At 45.9% G+C, this 26,301-nt stretch overlaps 1 protein-coding gene across 7 annotated transcripts in view; it reads right to left on the bottom strand.

Moving 5' to 3' along the window:
- TIAL1 (TIA1 cytotoxic granule associated RNA binding protein like 1) overlaps nt 1-26,301 on the bottom strand; it is a 232,638-nt gene that overhangs the window by 134,114 nt on the left and 72,223 nt on the right. For 6 of the 7 annotated variants that reach the window (XR_003942079.1, XM_030202615.1, XM_030202616.1 and 3 more), the window contains 2 exons: nt 3,717-3,804; nt 1,107-1,182 (listed from right to left, as the gene is read on the bottom strand). Coding sequence is in view for 6 of the 7 variants with exons in the window: in XM_030202615.1 (XP_030058475.1) it covers nt 1,107-1,182; nt 3,717-3,804 (164 nt within the window). In the remaining variant the exon portion in view is untranslated. Of the gene's footprint in view, nt 1-1,106; nt 1,183-1,694; nt 1,763-3,716; nt 3,805-26,301 lie in introns of those variants that run through there. The other variant, XM_030202620.1, reaches the window with a different exon arrangement.

Genomic DNA, 26,301 nt, shown 5'->3' with positions numbered 1-26,301 from the left:
GACGTATGAGGAGAGACTTGCTGAACTAAACATGTAAACTCTGGAGGAAAGGAGAAACAGGGGTGATATGATACAGACGTTCAAATATTTGAAAGGTATTAATCCGCAAACGAACCTTTTCCGGAGATGGGAAGATGGTAGAACGATGAGGACATGAAATGAGATTGAAGGGGGGCAGACTCAAGAAAAATGTCAGGAAGTATTTTTTCACGGAGAGAGTAGTGGATGCTTGGAATGCCCTCCCGCGGGAGGTGGTGGAAATGAAAACGGTAACGGAATTCAAACATGCGTGGGATAAGCATAAAGGAATCCTGTGCTGAAGGAATGGATCCTCAGGAGCTTAGACAAGATCGAGAGGCGGGGCTGGTGGTTGGGAGGCGGGGATAGTGCTGGGCAGACTTACACGGTCTGTGCCAGAGCCGGTGGTGGGAAGCGGGACAGACTTGTACGGTCTGTGCCAGAGCCGGTGGTTGGGAGGCAGGGCTGGTGGTTGGGAGGCGAGGATAGTGCTGGGCAGACTTATACTGTCTGTGCCAGAACCGGTGGTTGGGAGGCGGGGATAGTGCTGGGCAGACTTATATGGTCTGTGCCCTGAAAAGCACAAGTACAAATCAAAGTAGGGTATACACAAAAAGTAGCAAATATGAGTCATCTTGTTGGGCAGACTGGATGGACCGTGCAGGTCTTTTTCTGCCGTCATCTACTACGTTACTATGTTACTATGAAGGTAAGATTACCATCTATTATAACACCCAGGTATTTGAACTGGGAAACAAAAGTGATAGGAGTGTTATTTAAGGTAGGTAAAATAGTTGGAGAGAACTGCCTGACACCCAGACAGTGACAGACTTCAATGAATTTATTATTAGGTAGTTCTCAAGCAGCCAGTTTGCAATATCATCCAGAAAGATCTGGATTCTGGAAAGAATGATGTTTATGGGATCCACAGAGCCAGTCAGAAGAATATCATCTGTATAGAAGGCGGCATGTGTTTTCTTTTCTTTTCCTATTAATTCCTCACATTAAATTTAGCCTCGTAAATGAAATAGTGAAAGCTTAACTCAAGAAGGGTTCATTAGATCTGCTTCAAATTCATTCACACTTACCAATTTGTTATAAAATGATACAAAACCATAGCCTTTTGATTTTCCTGTTGCCATGTCTTTGACCACACGTGCATCCCTGCAAAAAGAAAAAAAGCACAATTCATTAAGGCTGGGGGCAGAATCTTAGGAACAAGCAGATTCTTAAAAAAATAAAATAAAAGGAACCACACACACTGTATTGTGAGCTTTTTCCTTTTTTTCTGTTTTTGTTTAAATTTTCAGTTAATCCTACTACTACTGCCATTCCTCAACTCTCCCTATTACTGCCTTGACCTGTTAGAAAAAACAGTTGGACAAATAGTACTCATAACATGTAAGACATGCAACTAACCACTACAGCCTACACGTTTCCTAACTAAAAACATTATTAAACTTTTGAAATTTTAAAAAGAAATATATAGTTGCTTCAACTTGATATTCTATCAGCTAGGGTCTGCTAAGGATAGTATTTTATAAAATTATGGTCTAACAATTCTAGCTATTTTACCATGCAATTTTCTAACTACTACTATGTCTTCTGCCTAGTGACACAAAATATATGAAATATTAAAAATTGAAAAAGGAAAAAATAGGAATTAAAAGGCATACATGGCCTGTTAACAGATTTCTTTTTTTTTCTTGGTCAATTCTCTACCATCATTTTGGAGTTTGGGCAGCTGTAAATTTTGAAAAATTGACATTTTCAGAAATTTAAGAAAGGAGAATAAAACTAACAACAATACTAAGCACACCAGTACGAAAAACAACAAAATTTACACAGAAATTGTTCATGGTTTTTTTTAGTGAGTTAAAATGATTGGAAAATATAGTACTACACTGAATATAGAGCGATTTAAAATGTCAATGCTAAAATAAATATAGTGAGAGAAATATATAAGAATAAATAGAAATGAGAAAAAAAAATCTACAACTGAGTTCCAGTGTGCACAGTTCCTTGCAGTTAGCCTTCAAGATCCTGTCCATTCTTATGAGCAATTCTGCAAAATAACCAGAATGCTATTACTTTTAATGGTGGCTTGGACCCAAGAAAAACTGCAGGTCTCAGGTAATGCAAAACAATTGTGGGAGAAAGAACACAACCTCTATAGCCATTTGTTTCACAACAGTACTACTTACCACATACAGATAAAAACAAAAAACGAAATATAGCAGAAGATAAGGTATAAGCATTTTGGTTTACAGAAAAAAAAAAATCAACAACAAAAAAAACAGAGTGAGAATAATCGTTTAAGAAAGACAATTTGGAATGTTCTTGGTTGGAATGTACCCGCATGAGGCGGCAATATCTTGATTCATAGTTAAATTATAAAAAACAAAATTATCCTAAGCACTAAGATCACTTTCAGCACAAGAGAGGATTTTATCTAGAAGGATTCTCAGACAGTACATACAACTACAATCCATGCAGAAAAATGTGAGCACTATACATGCAGTAAAGAGCACAATATTCCTCCACCAAAACACTCAGTGTTTTTCACTTGACTTTATACCACAGATGCACAAACTGTTCTATTCAGGGCTTTATTCCTTGATATGTGTAGATGAAAATCAAATCGGGCCCCAGGCTATATCTTGTATACTCGTGGATGGGTGTGAATTCCAGGCACTTCTGATCTCTGACCAGTCAATAAATATCATTTGCTAGAACACAGAAGATGAATTCTGACAGAGTCCAGCAAAAAAAAAAAAAATCTAGCTGAAATGGTGTTTTCTTTGAGCATTGGCATTAATCATTTCCTCAAACCATCAGGATTACGAAAATGATCATTAATAAAAATGAATGAAGCTAATCTATTTTAGCCTCATTCACTTGTTTGGTTTTCATAAAACCCCAGTAGATGTTACCCTAACTTTTCCAATTGGAGTGGTAGAGAAAGTGAGAATTCTGCCTTTCCACTGCCTTTATGACGAATGCAAAATAATGTACACATTAATTCTACATTGCTGATCACTGCTTTGTTAGGGCATATACCTCATCAGTCTTTATAACAGGGAACAGTCATCAACTACCAACTGAAAAATCAAAGCTATCTGCACTGAAAGAAAATATATGGTCAAACTAGCAATTTTGTTAAAAAAAAAAAACATGAACATATATAGTCATTGCTTCTCTGCACAAAAAACTTCAGTGTACAAAATACATCAATACCTCTCCAAACCCAATGTTAAGCAAAAACAGAGCTGGAAATCTACACTTTCATGTCCATCTACTAACAAACAACAAATTAAAGAGGAATCTTATCATAAACACAGGTTAAAACATCACTACTTTTTTCAACAATGTATGAACATGACACTTGCTGGGAAATTTACAGCATGCACAAGATGAATTGTTATGGAAACCGTGTTTATTTCAAAGCATAAAACAGCACAAAATCTGTGACAGTTAAGAGTGGTATTTTGAGTATACAGAAGCTGAACTGGTAATATCATTTATTGTATTTATGTTTATACTTCGTCATTTTACTATTGTTCTGCAGTTAACAAAATTGTAAGTTTTATGTTAAACTGTACACCACCTTGGATGAATCTCTTCTTAAAGGTGGTTAATAAATTCCAATAAATAAATAAATAAATAAATGTCTGCAGTACACTTTACATGATACTTACGAGATTTTACCAAACGGAGCAAACGCTGACTTTATGTCTTCTGTTGTGATTTCTGGACTTAAGTCTCCAACAAACACATGGAAATGATCTTCAAAATAAGAGAGAACATTTAATAGGATACCACTGGAAATGTTTTGCTACTGCTTAAGAGTACCTATAAGTAGAAGCTAAAATAGCTTAAGAAAACAAGTCTTCATCTAAAACCAAGAATGTGCATTTGTTAGCACACATTTGCTTTAACTTTAGTATGTGTAAAATCAATTTATAAAATTTTATATACTCTCTTCTTGGGAAACACAATCAAGATAGTGAACAACAAAATAATATACATCTGTGAATCAAATAATCCTACGCTGGAAAAAAATAGGGTTTTAAATCCTTTCTAAAAGTCACAATATTTATTATTTATTGCACTTGTATCCCACATTTTCCCATGTATTTGCAGGCTCAAAGTGGCTTACAGAGACCTGTTATGGTATCGCCATTTCAGAGTGCAAAATACAATTGGTGTTACAAAGGTATCAAGGATGTCAAGACGTTCTAATCAATCAGTTATAGTAGGAAGAGAGTCCGAATAAGGGAGGAGTGGTAGTGTGTGGTAGATGCTTAAGGATTCTCGTTGTAGGCTTTGTTGAAGAGATATGTTTTCAAGGATTTGCGAAAGTTAGTTAGTTCATTAATATTCCTTATGTGATTTGGTAGTGCATTCCACAATTGTGTGCCCATGTAGGGAAAGTTGGACGCATGTGTTAGTCTGTATTTTAGTCCTTTGCAGCTGGGGAAGTGTAGATTAAGAAAAGTGCGGGCAGATCTTTTAGCATTTCTAGGTGGGAGGTTCACGAGGTCTGTCAGATATGATGAGGCGTCTCCATAAATGATTTTATGAACTATCGTGCAGATCTTGAATGCGATGCGTTCTTTAAGTGGAAGCCAATGTAGTCTCTCTCTTAGGGGTTTGGCACTTTCGTATTTTGCTTTTCCAAATATGAGTCTGGCTTCAGTATTTTGTGCGGTTTGAAGTTTCTTGATGATCTGTTCTTTGCAGCCAGCGTAAAGTGCGTTGAAGTAGTCCAGGTGACTTAGTACCATTGACTGTACCAGGATTCGAAAAATGGTTCTTGGGAAGAAGGGTTCTACTCTTTTGAGTTTCCACATGGAATGGAACATTTTCTTTGTTGTATTCTTCACAGGGTTTTCAAGTGTGGGATTTCGATCAATGGTGACTCCGAGAATTTTCAGGGTGTTTGAGACGGGAAGGGAAAAGTTTGGGGTTGTTATGGTGGAGAATTTACTTGTGTTGTGTTTTGAGGTGAGTATAAGACATTGTGTTTTTTCTGCGTTAAGTTTTAGCTGGAATGCATCTGCCCAGGAGTGCAGGATTTGGAAGCTTTGGTTGATATCGTTGGTGATTCCCCCCCCCCCCCCTTCAACTCATGTGACAAACCATTGTACCAACCTGCTACCACTGATCTGAAAGCCGCCTTTCTCCATTTTGCCCTGCCCTTTACATTTTTATCATGGTAAACCAATAGGTTCTGTTGTGAGGAACATAAAGGCCATGCAGCTGTATACTCCTGTACACAAGAACACAGCTGCTGAGGCACATGAAACTTTAAAATGTTAAAAAAAAATACAGCACTTCTGTGAAAGCAGCCAGTGAAACTGTTTCAACAATAGGGTAACACTAGAACTTTTGTTGCTCCTAGTTAAATATCTAGCCACCATATTCTGAGCCACCTGAAATTTCCTCCCAGGCAGACCACAGTACAACAGTAAGTCAGCATCAAAACATGACTAACTTTACTACTACTACTACTATTTAGCATTTCTATAGCGCTACAAGGCGTACGCAGCGCTGCACAAACATAGAAGAAAGACAGTCCCTGCTCAAAGAGTTTACAATCTAATAGACAAAAAATGAAGTAAGCAAATCAAATCAATTAATGTGTACAGGAAGGAGGAGAGGAGGGTAGGTGGAGGCGAGTGGTTACGAGTCAAAAGCAATGTTAAAGAGGTGGGCTTTCAGTCTAGATTTAAAGGTGGCCAAGGATGGGGCAAGACGTATGGGCTCAGGAAGTTTATTCCAGGCGTAGGGTGCAGCGAGACAGAAGGCGCGAAGTCTGGAGTTGGCAGTAGTGGAGAAGGGAACAGATAAGAAGGATTTATCCATGGAGCGGAGTGCACGGGAAGGGGTGTAGGGAAGGACGAGTGTGGAGAGATACTGGGGAGCAGCAGAGTGAGTACATTTATAGGTTAGTAGAAGAAGTTTGAACAGGATGCGAAAACGGATAGGGAGACAGTGAAGCGACTTGAGGAGAGGGGTAGTATGAGTAAAGCGACCCTGGCGGAAGACAAGATGGGCAGCAGAGTTTTGAACCGACTGGAGAGGGGAGAGGTGACTAAGTGGGAGGCCAGCAAGAAGCAGATTGCAGTAGTCTAAACGAGAGGTGACAAGAGTGTGGATGAGGGTGTTGGTAGAGTGCTCGGAAAGAAAGGGGCGGATTTTACGGATGTTGTAAAGAAAGAAACGACAGGTCTTGGCGATCTGCTGGATATGAGCAGAGAAGGAGAGAGAAGAGTCAAAGATGACCCCAAGGTTTCGAGCTGAGGAGACAGGGAGAATGAGAGAGCCATCAACAGAAATTGAAAACGGGGGGAGTGGGGAGGTGGGTTTGGGGGGAAAAATGAGAAGCTCGGTTTTGGTCATGTTTAATTTCAGGTGGCGTTGAGACATCCAGACAGCAATGTCAGACAAGCACGCTGAAACTTTGGTTTGGATGCAAGGTGAGATATCAGGGGTAGAAAGGTAAATTTGGGAGTCATCAGCATAGAGATGGTAGGAAAAGCTATGGGATGAGATTAATGAACCAAGGGAAGACGTGTAGATAGAAAAGAGGAGGGGACCAAGAACAGAACCCTGAGGTACGCCGACAGGCAGAGGGATAGAAGTAGAAGAGGATCCACCAGAGTGAACACTAAAGGTGCGGAGGGAGAGGTAGGAAGAGAACCAGGAAAGGACAAAGCCCTGGAATCCAAGTGAGGACAGGGTATCGAGAAGTATGCTGTGATCAACAGTGTAAAAAAGCAGCGGAAGGATCAAGAAGAATGAGGATGGAATATTGACCTCTGGATTTAGCCAGTAATAGGTCATTGGAGACTTTAGTAAGCGCACTTTCGGTTGAGTGGAGAGGGCGAAAACCAGATTGTAGTGGGTCAAGAATAGCATGTGAGGAGAGAAAATCAAGGCAGCGGTGGTGAACAGCACGCTCAAGTAATTTGGAGAGAAACGGGGAGGAGGGAGATGGGTCGGTAATTAGAGGGACAAGTAGGGTCGAGTGACGGCTTCTTAAGGAGAGGTGTGACCACAGCATGTTTAAAAGCAGTAGGGACAGTTGCAGTGGAAAGTGAGCAGAAATGCTAAGTAGTAGTAGTAGTAGTAGAGGTTGAGAATGTGACAGATAAAAGGAATAAGAGCAGGTGAGATGGCATTAAGAAGGTGGGTGGGAATGGGATCAGAGGAACAGGTGGTATATTTTGAGGAAGAAAGGAGAAGTGTAGTTTCCTCTATAGTAACTTCAGGAAAGGAGGAAAAGGAATCAGGGGAAGGAGAGAGAGGGGAATGGATTTGTGGAGGGAGAGGTGGCGAGGTAGAGAATTCAAGGTTTATCTTTTGAACCTTGTTGTGAAAGAATTCAGCAAGGGTCTGAGGAGATAATGAAGGGGGAGTTGGGGGAGGGGGCACCTTGAGGAGAGAGTTCAATGTGGTGAAGAGAAGTCAAGGGTTAGAGCCAAGAGAGTTGGTCAGTTGGATATAATAATCCTGTTTGGCGCGGCAAAGAGCAGATTGGAAGGAGGTCAGCATGAACTTAAAGTGTAAGAAATCAGCAAGGGCCCGAGATTTCCACCAGAGGCGTTCGGCGGAGCGGGTACAGGAACGTAGGTAGCGGATATTAGAAGTCAGCCAAGGCTGGGGTTTTGTACGCCTTATAGGGCGGGTCATCAAAGGTGCAAGTGTGTCTAAGGCAGAGGATAGAGTATTGTTGTAAGAAGAAACAGCCTCGTTGACAGACGTGGATGGTGCCACAGTAGAGAGGAGGTTTGAAACATGGGAGGATAGAGATGAAGGGTCAACATTCTAACAGGTTTCAGCTTAAACAGATGCATTGTTCTACAAGGTGTCCTGCTCGCCCTTAGCTGTGTGTTTTTTCTTGGTGCCATCAAATGAGTATATATGCAATGAGTATAAATGCTACTGAACTGAGATCACACCTACAGTACCACCTGTGATTTCTGGACAGCCAAAGAACTTTAAAAGGATAGCAGGAAGGCTCAAATCTTGTTCTAATATACAGTTATTTTCTGTACTTTGGTTGCTGGAGAGGTAGCATTGCCACTGACCTGAATTAGGTGTTAATTTAGGTGTGAGGAAGTAGAATATTTGCAGAGGTTACCAAGGGCAATCTGATTACTAAATTAGCTTGAAAGGGTCTGTTTGAAGCAGTCCCCTTAGATTCAAAACTATATAATGAGGTAAGGTCCCACAACTTTCTTTCTGAGAAGTTCTGAGAGAAGAGGACATTTCTCTGGTAAATGAACATTTATTATGCCTTGTGCTTTGGGAACTTAAAGATTGGGGTTTAAAAGAGGAATTGTAGGTAAGTGATAGGCAGCATAAAAATATAAAAAAGCAATCAACTAATCCTCATACTTTTTTCTCCCTAGTTTTACAACTTGAACCCCTAGAGCAAAAGAATCTACATAATCAAGCTAAGTGATTTGATACTTTATATCATTTTAAGCAAAATTATAAAGTACAAAAGTTTGAAAAAATGAGAAATTTTGATAATAGTTTCAAATAATACTTTAGACCTATGAGGAGGCTGGCAAGTCAAGGGTAATGATGCCCTTGTAAATCGAGTCGCCACTGAGGTCTTAAAGCAAATTTACATGAGCCTGCTTACTTTTGAGAAACCCAAACTGTGGCAACATTCCATGCTACCTACCATTCTCAGGGCAAGCAATGGTTTCCCCATGTCTGTCTCAATAGCAGACTATGGATTATTCATCCAGGAACTTGTCCAAACCTTTTTTTAAACCCAGATGAGTTAACTGTTACTACATCCTGTGGCAAAGAGTTCCAGAGCTTAACTATTCTTTTGAGTGAAAAAAATATTTCCTCCTATTTCTTTTAAAAGTATTTCCATGCAAACTTCCTTGAGTGTCCCCTAGTCTTTGTACTTTTGGAACATGTTAAAAAAATAAAAAAATAAAAAAATAAAAAAAATCTATTAACTTCTACTCATTCTACACAACTCAGGATTTTGCAGACCACAATCTTATCTCCCCTCAGCCATCTCTTTCCAAAGCTGAAGGGCCCTAACCGCTTTAGGATTTCTCCATATGAGAGGCGTTTCACCCCCTTTATCATTTTGGTCACTCTTCTTTGAACCTTTACTAATTCCACTATATCTTGAGATACAGAGACCAGAACTGAATGCAATACTCAAGGTGAGGTTGCACCATGGAGCGATAGAGGCATTACAGTACTCTTGGTCTTTTATTTATCATCCCTTTCTAGCATCCTGTTTGCTTTTTTGGCCACCACCGCACACTGAGTAGAAGATTTCAGCATATTGTCTACAATGTCATCTAGATCTTTTCCTTGGGTGCTAACCTCCAAGGTGGACCCTAGCATCAGGTAATTATGATCCAGACTGTTCTTCCCAATGTGCATCACACTGGATAGGAGACAATGTTCTGTTGTGGATTAGGAATTGGCTGATGGATAGAAAACAGAGGGTAGGGAGTTAGACAGACAATTCTCTCATGGGAGGAGGGAGAATAGCGGAGTGCCCCAAGGATCTGTACTGGGACCAGTGCTACTAACGTATTTATTATCAATCTGGATATAGGAACCATGAGTGAGGTAACACAAAACTATTCAGCGTTGCAGAACGCAGGTAGATAGTAAAAACTGCAGGAAGACCTTAAGAAGCTGGAAGACTGGGCATCCAAATAGCAGATGAAATTTAATATGGACAAATGCAAAGTGATGCACATTGGGAAGAATAATCCAAATCACAGTTACTTGATGCTAAGATCCACCTTAGGAGTCAGCACCCAAGATAAAGATCTAGGTGTCATTGTAGACAATATGCTGAAATCTTATGCCATGTGTGGTGGTGGCCAAAAAAGCAAACAGGATAGCGAATGCTACATACCTGTAGAAGGTATTCTCCGAGGACAGCAGGCTGATTGTTCTCACTGATGGGTGACGTCCACGGCAGCCCCTCCAATCGGAATCTTCACTAGCAAAGTCCTTTGCTAGCCCTCGCCGCGGCCGTCTTCCCGCCCGAAAACCGGCTCGAGCCGGCCAGTCTCGTATGTAGCAAAAGAGAAACAAGGGAAGACTCAACTCCAAAGGGGAGGCGGGCGGGTTTGTGAGAACAATCAGCCTGCTGTCCTCGGAGAATACCTTCTACAGGTATGTAGCATTCGCTTTCTCCGAGGACAAGCAGGCTGCTTGTTCTCACTGATGGGGTATCCCTAGCCCCCAGGCTCACTCAAAACAACAACCATGGTCAATTGGGCCTCGCAACGGCGAGGACGTAACTGAGATTGACCTAAAAAATTTACCAACTAACTGAGAGTGCAGCCTGGAACAGAACAAAACAGGGCCCTCGGGGGGTGGAGTTGGATCCTAAAGCCCAAACAGGTTCTGAAGAACTGACTGCCCGAACCGACTGTCGCGTTGTCGCGTCGGGTATCCTGCTGCAGGCAGTAATGAGATGTGAATGTGTGGACAGATGACCACGTCGCAGCTTTGCAAATTTCTTCAATGGAGGCTGACTTCAAGTGGGCTACCGACGCTGCCATGGCTCTAACATTATGAGCCGTGACATGACCCTCAAGAGCCAGCCCCGCCTGGGCGTAAGTGAAGGAAATGCAATCTGCTAGCCAATTGGATATGGTGCGTTTCCCTACAGCCACTCCCCTCCTATTGGGATCAAAAGAAACAAACAATTGGGCGGACTGTCTGTTGGGCTGTGTCCGCTCCAGATAGAAGGCCAATGCTCTCTTGCAGTCCAATGTGTGCAGCTGACGTTCAGCAGGGCAGGAATGAGGACGGGGAAAGAATGTTGGCAAGACAATTGACTGGTTCAGATGGAACTCCGACACGACCTTTGGCAAGAACTTAGGGTGAGTGCGGAGGACTACTCTGTTATGATGAAATTTGGTGTAAGGGGCCTGGGCTACCAGGGCCTGAAGCTCACTGACTCTACGAGCTGAAGTAACTGCCACCAAGAAAATAACCTTCCAGGTCAAGTACTTCAGATGGCAGGAATTCAGTGGCTCAAAAGGAGGTTTCATCAGCTGGGTGAGAACGACATTGAGATCCCATGACACTGTAGGAGGCTTGACAGGGGGCTTTGACAAAAGCAAACCTCTCATGAAGCGAACAACTAAAGGCTGTCCTGAGATCGGCTTACCTTCCACATGGTAATGGTATGCACTGATTGCACTAAGGTGAACTCTTACAGAGTTGGTCTTGAGACCAGACTCAGACAAGTGCAGAAGGTATTCAAGCAGGGTCTGTGTAGGACAAGAGCGAGGAGCTAGGGCCTTGCTGTCACACCAGACGGCAAACCTCCTCCATAGAAAGAAGTAACTCCTCTTAGTGGAATCTTTCCTGGAAGCAAGCAAGATACGGGAGACACCCTCTGACAGACCCAAAGAGGCAAAGTCTACGCTCTCAACATCCAGGCCGTGAGAGCCAGGGACCGGAGCTGGGATGCAGAAGAGGCCCCTTCGTCCTGCGTGATGAGGGTCGGAAAACACTCCAATCTCCACGGTTCTTCGGAGGATAACTCCAGAAGAAGAGGGAACCAGATCTGACGCGGCCAAAAAGGAGCAATCAGAATCATGGTGCCTCGGTCTTGCTTGAGTTTCAACAAAGTCTTCCCCACCAGAGGAATGGGAGGATAAGCATACAGCAGGCCCTCCCCCCAATCCAGGAGGAAGGCATCCGATGCCAGTCTGCCGGGGGCCTGAAGCCTGGAACAGAACTGAGGGACTTTGTGGTTCGCTCGAGATGCGAAGAGATCCACCAAGGGGGTGCCCCACGCTTGGAAGATCTGGCGCACCACTCGGGAGTTGAGCGACCACTCGTGAGGTTGCATAATCCTGCTCAACCTGTCGGTCTGACTGTTGTTTACGCCTGCCAGATATGTGGCTTGGAGCACCATGCCGAGACGGCGAGCCCAGAGCCACATGCTGACGGCTTCCTGACACAGGGGGCGAGTCCGGTGCCCCCCTGCTTGTTGACATAGTACATGGCAACCTGGTTGTCTGTCTGAATTTGGATAATTTGGTGGGACAGCCGATCTCTGAAAGCCTTCAGAGCGTTCCAGATCGCTCGCAACTCCAGGAGATTGATCTGTAGACCGCGTTCCTGGAGGGACCAGCTTCCTTGGGTGTGAAGCCCATCGACATGAGCTCCCCATCCCAGGAGAGACGCATCCGTGGTCAGCACTTTTTGTGGCTGAGGAATTTGGAAAGGACGTCCCAGAGTCAAATTGGACCAAATCGTCCCACCAATACAGGGATTCGAGAAAACTCGTGGACAGGTGGATCACGTCTTCTAGATCCCCAGCAGCCTGAAACCACTGAGAAGCTAGGGTCCACTGAGCAGATCTCATGTGAAGGCGGGCCATGGGAGTCACATGAACTGTGGAGGCCATGTGGCCTAGCAATCTCAACATCTGCCGAGCTGTGATCTGCTGGGACGCTCGCACCCCGCGAGACGAGGGACAACAAGTTGTTGGCTCTCGTCTCTGGGAGATAGGCGCGAGCCGTCCGAGAATCCAGCAGAGCTCCTATGAATTCGAGTCTCTGTGCTGGGAGAAGATGGGACTTTGGGTAATTTATCACAAACCCCAGTAGCTCCAGGAGGCGAATAGTCATCTGCATGGACTGCAGGGCTCCTGCCTCGGACGTGTTCTTCACCAGCCAATCGTCGAGATATGGGAACACGTGCACCCCCAGCCTGCGAAGTGCTGCTGCTACTACAGCCAAGCACTTTGTGAACACCCTGGGCGCAGAGGCGAGCCCAAAGGGTAGCACACAGTACTGGAAGTGACGTGTGCCCAGCTGAAATCGCAGATACTGTCTGTGAGCTGGCAGTATCGGGATGTGTGTGTAGGCATCCTTCAAGTCCAGAGAGCATAGCCAATCGTTTTCCCTGAATCATGGGAAGGAGGGTGCCCAGGGAAAGCATCCTGAACTTTTCTTTTACGAGATATTGTTCAGGGCCCTTAGGTCTAGGATGGGACGCATCCCCCCTGTTTTCTTTTCCACAAGGAAGTACCTGAAATAGAATCCCAGCCCTTCTTGCCCGGATGGCACGGGGCTCGACCGCATTGGCGCTGAGAAGGGCGGAGAGTTCCTCTGCAAGTACCTGCTTGTGCTGGAAGCTGTAAGACTGAGCTCCCGGTGGACAATTTGGAGGTTTTGAGGCCAAATTGAGGGTGTATCCTTGCCGGACTATTTGCAGAACCCACTGATCGGAGGTTATGAGAGGCCACCTTTGGTGAAAAGCTTTCAACCTCCCCCCCGACCGGCAGGTCGCCCGGCACTGACACTTGGATGTCGGCTATGCTCTGCTGGAGCCAGTCAAAAGCTCGCCCCTTGCTTTTGCTGGGGAGCCGCGGGGCCTTGCTGAGGCGCACGCTGCTGACGAGAGCGAGCGCGCTGGGGCTTAGCCTGGGCCGCAGGCTGTCGAGAAGGGGGATTGTACCTACGCTTGCCAGAAGAGTAGGGAACAGTCCTCCTTCCCCCAAAAAATCTTCTACCTGTAGAGGTAGAGGCTGAAGGCTGCCGGCGGGAGAACTTGTCGAATGCGGTGTCCCGCTAGTGGAGATGCTCTACCACCTGCTCGACCTTCTCTCCAAAAATATTGTCCGCACGGCAAGGCGAGTCCGCAATCCGCTGCTGGAGTCTATTCTCCAGGTCGGAGGCACGCAGCCATGAGAGCCTGCGCATCACCACACCTTGAGCAGCGGCCCTGGACGCAACATCAAAGGTGTCATACACCCCTCTGGCCAGGAATTTTCTGCACGCCTTCAGCTGCCTGACCACCTCCTGAAAAGGCTTGGCTTGCTCAGGGGGGAGCGCATCAACCAAGCCCGCCAACTGCCGCACATTGTTCCGCATGTGTATGCTCGTGTAGAGCTGGTAAGACTGGATTTTGGCCACGAGCATAGAGGAATGGTAGGCCTTCCTCCCAAAGGAGTCTACGGTTCTAGAGTCCTTGCCCGGGGCGCCGAAGCATGCTCCCTAGAACTCTTAGCCTTCTTAGGGCCAGATCCACAACTCCAGAGTCGTGAGGCAACTGAGTGCGCATCAGCTCTGGGTCCCCATGGATCCGGTACTGGGACTCGATCTTCTTGGGAATGTGGGGATTACTTAATGGCTTGGTCCAGTTCGTAAGCAATGTCTTTTTCAGGACATGTGCAAGGGAACAGTGGACGCTTCCTTAGGTGGAGAAGGATAGTCCAGGAGCTCAAACATTTCAGCCCTGGGCTCGTCCTCCACAACCACCGGGAAGGGGATGGCCGTCGAAATCTCTCGGACAAAGGAAGCGAAAGACAGACTCTCAGGAGGAGGAAAGCTGTCTTTCAGGGGAGGGAGTGGGATCAGAAGGAAGGACCTCAGACTCCTCGTCAGAGACAGAAAACTATCTGGGGTCTTCCTCTTCCTCCCACGAGGGCCTCACCTTCGGTGTCAGACACAAGTTCACGAACCTGTGTCTGCAACCCTCGCCCGGCTCGACCTCAGTGGAGCCACGTCCACGATGGGGGCGTCGAGAGGTAGACTCCCTCGCCCGCATCGGCGAAAGCTCCCTCCGCGACGTAGTCGGGGGAGCCTTCTGGGAGGTGGCCGCCAGTCGGCACCGCACGCACTTGGTACCGACGTCGGGGACCTCACCCGGGCGATGGGCCAGCCGGCGCCACGCTCGACGGTACCGGAGGCGCAAGCACCGCCGGTACCGGAGGGGTAGGGCGCAACAGCTCTCCCAGAATCTCGGGGAGAACGGCCCGGAGGCTCTCGTTCAGAGCGGCTGCAGAGAAAGGCATGGAGGTCGATGCAGGCGTCGACGTCAGAACCTGTCCGGGCGTGGAGGCTGTTCCGGGCTGTCCAGAGTGGAGCGCATCGACACCTCCTGAACAGAGGGTGAGCGGTCCTCTCGGTGCCGATGCCTGCTGGGTGCCGACTCCCGCGGCGACCCAGAGCTCTCGGTGCCGACGCGGGGAGGAGACCGGTGTCGATGCTACTTCGACTTCTTCCGAAGCATGTCACCGGAGCTCCCCGGCACCAGACGAGGAGGACGTAGAATCCAGGCCGTCGCTTCCTCGGGGCCGAGGTCTCGAAGGAGGTCGATCTCTGGGGGGGGGGGGGGGGGGGGCTGTACCGCAGGAGCCTCAGGGTAGGGGAGACCCACCCGAAGGATCACCACCACCAGCAGGGGAATGGACAGCCCTCACCTGCACTCCTGACGATGCACCACCGTCCGACGACATCAGCAGACGAGGTCCCGGTACCACAGGACGTCGATGCAGCTATCCGATGTCTCGGCGCCGATGCAGAGGGCCGATGCCTCGATGCACTCGATGCCACTGGCGGCCGAGGATGAAGGCTTGACGCTGACGACGTCGATGCACTCGATGACCCTGGTGTCGATGCCGACGAAGAGCCCGAGAACAAAACGTTTCCACTGGGCCAATCTCGCTACCTGAGTCCGCCTTTGTAACAGGGAACACAGACTACAGTTCTGAGGACGGTGCTCGGCCCCCAGACACTGAAGACACGACGCGTGCCTATCAGTGAGCGAGATTACCCGGGCGTACTGGGTGCACTTCTTGAAGCCGCTGGAAGGCTTCGATGTCATGGGCGGAAAAATCACGCCGGCGAAATCAAAATCCGAAATGACGAAAGTGAGCACCAAAACTTAAGGGAGAAAAAATCTCGAACGAGGCCGCAAAGAGGCTACCCCGACGACGGAAGAAACTTACTGGGGCAAAATCTGAAAAATACGGGAAGGGGCAAACGAAACCCGAGAGGGCTTCCGGAGCACTTCCCAAGCAGTTTGGATTTTCCGAAGAAAACATGTCGAAAAAGGACGCGCGAGGTCGACTTTCCGGGGCTCGACACAGCGAAAACACGACCGTACCGAGTGCGGACGAAAGAAGACTGCCGGCTCGAGCCGGTTTCGGGCGGGAAGACGGCCGCCGCATGCGCGGTGCGCGCGGGGCGCGCGAGGGCTAGCAAAGGACTTTGCTAGTGAAGATTCCGATTGGAGGGGCTGCCATGGACATCACCCATCAGTGAGAAACAAGCAGCCTGCTTGTCCTCGGAGAAGCTAGGAATTATTAGGAAAGGAAGATAAATTAAGACAAAGAATATTAAATGATCTGTAGACAGAGAATATTATAATGATCTGTATTGCTTCATGGTGTGACCACACCTCGAGTATAGTGTGCAATTCTGGCCACTGTATTTAAAAAAAATATATATAGCAGAATTAGAAAAGGTTCAAAGGGTGACCAAAATGATTAAGGGGATGGAACTCTTCTCATGTAAGGAAAGACTTAAGATAGGACTCTTCAGCTTGGAAAAAAAGACAACTGAGGGGGGATAAGATAGAGGTCTACAAAATACTTAGTGGTGTAGAATGGGAAAACGTAAATCTACTTTTTACTCTTTTTTTTTTAACTGTTTATTTGTATTTATTGAAAGATAACAAAACTTACAAATATAGCTTCAATTTTACATCAAAGAAATTTCCAGTAGTAAGCGAATAAAACAGTAACTAGTCCCCATCCACTCTCATATCCCCCCCCCCTGACTCTCCCACCCTTCCCCCCCCCCAACCATCCCTATTTATCTAGCAAAGAAGGATTAGATTGAGAAGACCACTTAACATATGGATCCCAGATGCGGTGATAGGATATTAAGCGACCTGTACGCAAAGCTGTAAGCTGAGACATCAAGTGAATATACTCTAGTTTCTGCAAGACGAAGAAAGACCCGGCCTGCCGAACCCCATGCTACTCAGAGAAGAAGGGGGTCTAAGGCGATCGCGGACCCTCTAGTACAAGAGAACCAGAGCAGGAATGGAAACGAACACTGCAGCGACGGACCTCTCCCAATTTGCATATACGGGAACCGCGAGGAAAAAACAACATGGCGGCCAGCGAAGAGGAGAACTCAGTAAGCAGGGGACCGAAGACGCAATCCCTCTACAGAGGACATGTTCCCAACCCCAGAACAGGCTAGTCGAGAGGAGGAATCCCTCCCAGAGCTCCGAACCCTGTTGCATGAGATTCAGGCAGATTTAAAAGCAATGAGAGCTGACCTAGCCAAGATGGGGGCAGACCTCAGAGGTGAAATTAAAGAACTGGGCCATAGAGTTGAAGAAACAGAGACTTGCCTAGAAGAACAGGCGGAGACCCTGGAGGCCTTAGATCGAAAAGTGACGGAGGCAGATCTGGGGCACGAGACTTTAATCGACAAGATAGAAGATTTGGAAAATCATAGCCGGCGGAACAACCTCCGGTTTTGGGGGGTTGCCGGAATCTCCCACCTATCAAGACAACGAAGCAGTGATCCAACAGATAGTCTGCGCATTGGTGACAACCCCCCGAATCACCCCTAAATCCTGAACAGGTACTATTGGACAGAGCCCATAGAGCTTTAGGGGCTACAGAAATAATCTCCCCAAAGATATTATTGCATGCTTTCGCGACTATAAGCTAAAAGAGCGTGTACTTCACGCAGCTCGCCAAAAGCAAGACTTTAAATGGGATTCATATAAGTGGAGATATATCAACATCTGGCGATGGCCACGTTGAAGAGAAGAGCAGACTTGAAACCGGTTCACTAGAAGATTGAGAGAGATGGGGATTCGCTACCGATGTTTGTGCAGCACTGCGTATGCCTTGTAGTGCTATAGAAATGCTAAATAGTAGTAGTAATGGAGACATCCCTTTGCATTGATCTTTTATAAAGATGGGAGACAACACCAGGTGAAAACGATTGCGGAAGCTCGAGAACTGTTACCCGAGGATGCAGTGGCGGAGACACCCGCACATGTGAAAGAGATATGCCAACCCAAAGTGGCAGAGGACTGGCCATAAGCGTCTCCCAGCGCCAGCAATCGGCTAGGTGCATTACTTGAAAGAACAAATAGAAGAATCCCTGGGGTAATGGCAAATAAGAGGACTCTTGTATTGTTATTATGGTTAAAGTTTCTGTTTGGGGGAATATACCATATAAGGGAAGATGGGAGTCCGAAGGACCCACTTAAGGGGAGGGAAAAATGAATGTGAAAAAGAGGGGAGAAATGCAGCAATTTACTAAGGAGAGAGAAGGGAATATAAAGTTGCAACATATATATAAGAATTGGGTAGAAGGGGTCTCTTCCTCTCTATAAAGCACCGTCTCTGAGATGGAGCGGGTGCTCTGGCTTTGGGGATGGGGGAAAAGGGGGGGAGGGAGGACTAGAAGGGGGGATAGGAGGAATGTGAATCAAACGGAGAAGACACTAGGATGGGAGGAAAGGGAGGGGGGGATCAAGATGATCTGAGCTCATATAAAGGTGATGGGAGCTGTTGAAAGTAGACTATTACTTGATATATGTGGTTTAAATGTGTAACAGTAAATGTAAGAGGCCTTAATGCACCACAAAAGCGTAGACAGGTGTTTCGAGAACTGATTCGACAAAGGTCGGATGTAGTGTTCCTCCAGGAAACCCATCTGAGGAGGAATCACGAACATCTGATGAAACATAGGAGGTTCCCTATTATACAATGTGCCTCCAATATGAATAATAAGAAAACACAGGGAGTACTAATTGCGCTGTCAGGCTCCCTCCCATGGCAAGTTCATACAACAGTAAAAGATAAAATGGGACGATACATATTGATGACAGTGTCACTATATAATCCTATATAATAAAAAGCACATCCAACGTTCTGAAGATGGCAGCGTTGCAGTGAAGCCTAAAGCCCTGAAGTGTTTGTCGCCTTCGTAATAGCTCCGCCCTCCACAGGGATCGCACCACTCGCTGTCAAAGCCTCAAAGCCCCGCCCCCGGAGCCCTACCGTCCTCTAAGCCCTCCACTCGCTGGCCCCGCCCTCGGAGCACAGCTGATCACAACAGCCAGCTGGCTTCGCTTTTCCACCATGACCGGCTGCCCCGCCCCCGCGTCAAACGTGATGACATCGAGGGCAGAGCAATGGTGCCGTAGGCCTAACAAAACACCTTAGCAGACACACAATCCCTGTACTGGAGTGGCAGGCGGCAGCAGGGTGGGAGGAAGAAGAGGAGGAGCAGAGGCGGAGGCCGTAGACCCGCGGTGTCAGTTTGCTAACGTCACTACAGAGGGAGGGGGGGACAAGGAGTGGCGTCGTCAACCCTGCCGTAAACAAGCGCAAAAGAAGAGGCAGCATGGCAGCACAAGGCACCCCGTTGGATGCTGTTGTGTGGTATTACCGGGAGCTGTTGTTTACCACAGAGAACACTAACATCGCTGGAAGGAGATTCCTATTTAGACGCCCATGCACCTGCTCCCGGTACATGCAGCCTCCCTAACAAGCGTCCTCCCAGCAAGAAAATAACCACTGTGCCGTCGTCACCGGCACCTCAAACAAGCTGCCTCCAGCTTCAACTACCCCCCCACCCCAAATTCAAAACGCAGCCATGCTAACAAAAGCTAAATGTCTCCAACTCACACAGACACACAGCACCACTGAATTAACCTTCACATAAGCAGCTCCGTGCAGGGAAATGGAAGGGGAGAGTAACAAGGATGGAAATCGCGAAAGCCTGTCAAAACAGCACAATTACTACTGAAGCCTTAAAAAAATGCACTGTTGATGCCTGCCACGCTGTCTCACACTTTCAAAAAAAAAAAAACAAACAAACCCATTTACACTCACTCTCAGACACATGTTGATGCCTAACAGACTCGCTCACTCTTTCAAAAATCCACACTTACACTCACTCTCAGACATACTGTGTCACTGCCCCACTCACACACACACACGCACAAAAATCACTATGACAACAAACACACTCCAAACATTAAAATTAGTATTGAAGCCTTAACAAAAACGCACTACTGCTGCCTACCACGCTCTCTCAATCTTTCACAAATACTCACAATCACTCTCAGACATATATTGGTACCTACCAGACTCTCACACACTTTCAAAAACACACACTTACAATCACTCTCACTCATACTGTGACACTGCCCCCCCCCCCCCACAAAATCAATCTCTATGACACAACACACAGTCATGCACGCTCACAGTTCACCACCCCTGCCACCCCTCCTGTGACTCTCACACCCAACCTCAGAGAGTGGGAGCCAGCCAGCCAGCCTGAACGTGGGAGGGAGGGAGGGAGGGACCCTGAATGACAGAGAGAAACAAAGAGGGAGGGGGGCCACGACCCTCAAAGGCGGAGGGAGAGGGGGCCACCACCCTGAAGCTGAGAGGGGGATGGGAGGAAAAAAGGGAGGAGTAAGGGAAGGAGGGCAGGAGACAGAGAGGACGCCCCTGCCACACACACTCATTCTTACACACACACACTCATTCTCACACACACACTCGCACATTCACTCTGTCTCTCTCTCTCTCACACACTCACTCTCACACACTCTCTCTCTCTCTCTCTCTCAAACATACACACTCTGAGGAAAACCTTGCTAACACCTGTTTCATTTGTCTCAGAAACGGGCCTTCTTCACTAGTAAACAATAAACCCTGATATGTATATATATGCACCTAATATGGGACAGAGAGAATTCCTTGATACAGTGGAAAAGGTGATACAAGAGAACATACAGGGGGATCTATTGGTGTGGGGGGGGAGGGGGGAATTCAACCTCACGATAGACCCTAGATTGGACAACTCGGGAGGGAGGGTAACATATGCTAAAACAGACAGAAAGGCTTTCCTACGTTGGATGGCTAGATGGGTCCTAGCAGACCTATGGAGAGAGAGACATGGGTCAGAGAGAGAGACTATTCGTTTTTCTCCCGAAAGCATAATACATATTCCCGGATCGATTACTGGTTGGGGTGGGGGGAATGATACGAAACAACATTAAACATGTGGAGATAGAACAATGTAGCTTGTCTGACCATGTGATGGTGATATTAGAGGTGGCCGGGGGGGGGGGGGGGGTGTGGAATAAGAAAAAAAACATGGCGTTTGAATGAAGCAATCTTTCGGGATCCCCAGAATGTCTTAGAAATTGAAAAGCATATAAGAGAATATATACAATTCAATGATAACGAAGAGGTGACGCCTGCCAGTTTATGGGAGGGACTGAAAGTAGTCATAAGGGGACAACTCATAGCAATGCAGACCCATATTAATAAAAAAAAAATTAGACACAGAAAATGTTCTAGGAAGCAGGTAGCAATTCTATAGAACACACATAAAAAGATACAGCAGACAGCAAAAAAGCAGATGAAATACGCCAGTTCAAAGCACAACTCAATGAGCTACAATTGGTGGATATTGCCACACAATTAGAACATGTGCAACAAGAATATTTCGAATTTGGGAATAAAGCAAGTAGATTATTAGCCAGTAAGTTCAAAAAACAGATGCAGCACAACTACATATATGGAATCCATAGGACCTCAGGGGAATTAACAACACAAACAGAGGAAACAGCAGAGGTGTTCTGGGGTTTCTATGATAAGTACATAAGTACATAAGTAGTGCCATACTGGGAAAGACCAAAGGTCCATCTAGCCCAGCATCCTGTCACCGACAGTGGCCAATCCAGGTCAAGGGCACCTGGCACGCTCCCCAAACGTAAAAACATTCCAGACAAGTTATACCTAAAAATGCGGAATTTTTCCAAGTCCATTTAATAGCGGTCTATGGACTTGTCCTTTAGGAATCTATCTATCCCCTTTTTAAACTCCGTCAAGCTAACCGCCCGTACCACGTTCTCCGGCAACGAATTCCAGAGTCTAATTACACGTTGGGTGAAGAAAAATTTTCTCCGATTCGTTTTAAATTTACCACACTGTAGCTTCAACTCATGCCCTCTAGTCCTAGTATTTTTGGATAGCGTGAACAGTCGCTTCACATCCACCCGATCCATTCCACTCATTATTTTATACACTTCTATCATATCTCCCCTCAGCCGTCTCTTCTCCAAGCTAAAAAGCCCTAGCCTTCTCAGCCTCTCTTCATAGGAAAGTCGTCCCATCCCCACTATCATTTTCGTCGCCCTTCGCTGTACCTTTTCCAATTCTACTATATCTTTTTTGAGATACGGAGACCAGTACTGAACACAATACTCCAGGTGCGGTCGCACCATGGAGCGATACAACGGCATTATAACATCCGCACACCTGGACTCCATACCCTTCCTAATAACACCCAACATTCTATTCGCTTTCCTAGCCGCAGCAGCACACTGAGCAGAAGGTTTCAGCGTATCATCGACGACGACACCCAGATCCCTTTCTTGATCCGTAACTCCTAACGCGGAACCTTGCAAGACGTAGCTATAATTCGGGTTCCTCTTACCCACATGCATCACTTTGCACTTGTCAACATTGAACTTCATCTGCCACTTGCACGCCCAATCTCCCAGTCTCGCAAGGTCCTCCTGTAATCGTTCACATTCCTCCTGCGACTTGACGACCCTGAATAATTTTGTGTCATCGGCGAATTTAATTACCTCACTAGTTATTCCCATCTCTAGGTCATTTATAAATACATTAAAAAGCAACGGACCCAGCACAGACCCCTGCGGGACCCCACTAACTACCCTCCTCCACTGAGAATACTGCCCACGCAATCCTACTCTCTGCTTCCTATCTTTCAACCAGTTCTTAATCCATAATAATACCCTACCTCCGATTCCATGACTCTGCAATTTCTTCAGGAGTCTTTCGTGCGGCACTTTGTCAAACGCCTTCTGAAAATCCAGATATACAATATCAACCGGCTCCCCATTGTCCACATGTTTGCTTACCCCCTCAAAAAAATGCATTAGATTGGTGAGGCAAGACTTCCCTTCACTAAATCCGTGCTGACTTTGTCTCATCAGTCCATGTTTTTGTATATGCTCTGCAATTTTATTCTTAATAATAGCCTCCACCATCTTGCCCAGCACCGACGTCAGACTCACCGGTCTATAATTTCCCGGATCTCCTCTGGAACCCTTCTTAAAAATCGGAGTAACATTGGCTACCCTCCAGTCTTCCGGTACTACACTCGATTTTAGGGACAGATTGCATATTTCTAACAGTAGCTCCGCAAGTTCATTTTTTAGTTCTATTAATACTCTGGGATGAATACCATCAGGTCCCGGTGATTTACTACTCTTCAGCTTGCTGAACTGACCCATTACATCCTCCAAGGTTACAGAGAATTCGTTTAGTTTCTCCGACTCCCCCGCTTCAAATATTCTTTCCGGCACCGGTGTCCCCCCCAAATCCTCCTCGGTGAAGACCGAAGCAAAGAATTCATTTAATTTCTCCGCTACGGCTTTGTCCTCCCTGATCGCCCCTTTAACACCATTTTCGTCCAGCGGCCCCAACCGACTCTTTGGCCGGTTTCCTGCTTTTAATGTATCTAAAAAAATTTTTATTATGTATTTTTGCTTCCAACGCTAATTTCTTCTCAAAGTCCTTTTTTTGCCCTCCTTATCTCCGCTTTGCATTTGGCTTGGCATTCCTTATGATCTATCCTGTTACTTTCAGTTGGTTCTCTTCTCCACTTTCTGAAGGATTGTTTTTTGGCTCTAATGACTTCCTTTATCTTACTGTTTAGCCACGCCGGCTGACGTTTAGTCTTTTTTCCCTTTTTTCTAATACGTGGAATATATTTGTCCTGAACCTCCAGGATGGTGTTTTTAAACAGCATCCACGCCTGATGCAAGTTTTTTTACTCTGCGAGCTGCTCCTTTCAGTCTTTTTTTCACCATTTTTCTCATTTTGTCGTAATCACCTTTTCTATAGTTAAACGCTAGCGTACTTGATTTCCTAGTTTCACTTCCTTCAATGCCAATATCAAAACCGATCATATTATGATCACTGTTATCAAGCGGCCCTCGTACCGTTACCTCCTGCACTAGATCATGAGCACCACTAAGGACTAAGTCTAGTATTTTTCCTTCTCTTGTCGGCTCCTGAACTAGCTGTTCCATGAAGCTGTCCTTGATTTCATCAAGAAATCTTATGTCCCTTGCGTGTACAGATGTTACATTAACCCAGTCTATATGCGGGTAATTGAAATCCCCCATTATTATTGTGTTGCCCAGTTTGTTTGCGTCCCTGATTTCCTTTAACATTTCCGCATCCGTCTGTTCGTCCTGGCCAGGCGGACGGTAGTACACTCCTATCACTATCCTTTTCCCCTTTGCACATGGAATTTCAATCCACAGTGATTCCAAGGAGTGTTTTGTTTCCTGCAGAATTTTCAATCTATTTGATTCAAGGCTCTCGTTAATATACAATGCTACCCCTCCACCAATCCGATTCACCCTATCACTACGATATAATTTGTACCCCGGTATGACAGTGTCCCACTGGTTATCCTCCTTCCACTACGTCTCAGAGATGCCTATTATATCTAATTTTTCATTTAGTGCAATATATTCTAACTCCCCCATCTTATTTCTTAGGCTCCTGGCATTCGCATATAGACATTTCAAACTATGTTTGTTGTTCCTAAGTACATCATGCTTAGTACTTGACAGTATTAATTGGCAATCTTTTGTCTGATTTTTATTGTTATTAAGGATACCCGATCTACTACAATCTCTTTTGCAACCTCACTATCAGGATACTCTATCTTCCCTGTTATGGTGATATCTTTGAAAGATACCTTATCCCGAACCATGCTCTTTTGAGCGACTGTCGGCCTTCCCCCCATTTCTAGTTTAAAAGCTGCTCTATCTCCTTCTTAAACGCCGATGCCAGCAGCCTGGTCCCACTCTGGTTAAGATGGAGCCCATCCTTTCGGAATAGGCTCCCCCTTCCCCAGAATGTTGCCCAGTTCCTAACAATTATACCAAGCAGAACAAACCATATCAAAGGAGGAAATGGAGCATTATTTACAGGAATTGGACCTGGTTAGAGTGTCCAAGCAACAACAGGAGGCTCTATCACAAGCTATAACTTTAGAAGAGATAGAAGAAGCAATACTAGACCTCCCGAACAACATATCTCCTGGACCTGATGGCTTTCCCACTAGATTCTATAAACGATTTGCTAAAATATTGGCCCCTATATTGCTGAAAGTAATTACCTCTTTTGAAGACGCACAAAAGCTGCCCCACTCTTGGAGGATGGCAGAAGTGGTTATATTCTTAAAGCCAGGCACAGATCCGCTTCAGTGCGGCTCTTACCGACCAATATCTCTGCTTAACACTGACTATAAGATCTTTACTAAAATAATGGCACGCCGCCTACAAGAGGTAATGCTACGGCTGGTACACGACGACCAGGCGGGCTTCATTACAGGGCGCCAAACACATGATAATTTACGAACACTTCTTCATATCATACAACAGGTTCAAGATGAAAAAACACCGGCAATAGTGTTCTCGGTCGATGCTGAAAAAGCATTCGACCGAGTAAATTGGGAATTTCTCTTTAGGGTAGTGACCCAGATAGGCATAGAGGGGCGATTTTTTACATGGCTGCGGCTACTATATACGAAGCCGATGGCGGTACTAAAGATAAACGGGACACATACCAACATATTAGAATTACATAGGGGCACACGACAAGGCTGCGCAATCTCCCTGTTGCTATTTGCACTATCAATCGAACCCCTAGCCAAAATGATCCGGGCACACAAAGGCATAAGAGGAGTAGTTCGCGGACAACGGGAGCATAAAATAATGCTTTTCGCTGATGATGTCCTCCTGACATTAACCCACCCACTACGATCAATACAGGAGGTATTAGAGGTGATGACTCGCTATGGGAGCATGTCGAGTTTCAAAATCAATGTCAATAAATCAGAGATATTAAACCTTACAGCCGCACCTAGGGAGATACAAGAGATAAAAGACAAGTATCCATTTGTATGGGCAAATAAGTCAATCTGTTACTTAGGTGTACAGGTCACTCCAGAAATAGGGGGGAGGAACTGGAACTTGTTGAACTTGTGGAAACAGCATTGGAGAGGGCAATTAGAGGAGGGGGGGGGCAAAGGAGGGGTGACGAGACTATATAAGGCACTATTAAAACTCTCCCACCTGTCCAATTCCTCAAAGAGTTTTCATTTTTTTGGGATAGTTTGCTTGAAATAGCCCCCCTATTAAAACTCTCCTCCCCTCAGGATAGATACATTAGACGGGGGGAGGAGGTACTCTGCCAAACATTTACAAGGGAACACTGGATAAGGGGAATTAGATACTTACTAAGGGCCTCCATCACCCAGTCGGTAGTGGAGAATGGATATAAAATATGGTATTGGTGGTACTATACACCTGATAGATTGGAAAAGATATATCCCAAGATATCAGCGAATT

Source organism: Microcaecilia unicolor, chromosome 5 (assembly GCF_901765095.1).
Source record: "Microcaecilia unicolor chromosome 5, aMicUni1.1, whole genome shotgun sequence".
In the NCBI taxonomy this organism is placed as follows: Eukaryota; Metazoa; Chordata; class Amphibia; order Gymnophiona; family Siphonopidae; genus Microcaecilia; species Microcaecilia unicolor.
This window is presented reverse-complemented; position numbering and strand designations above follow the sequence as displayed.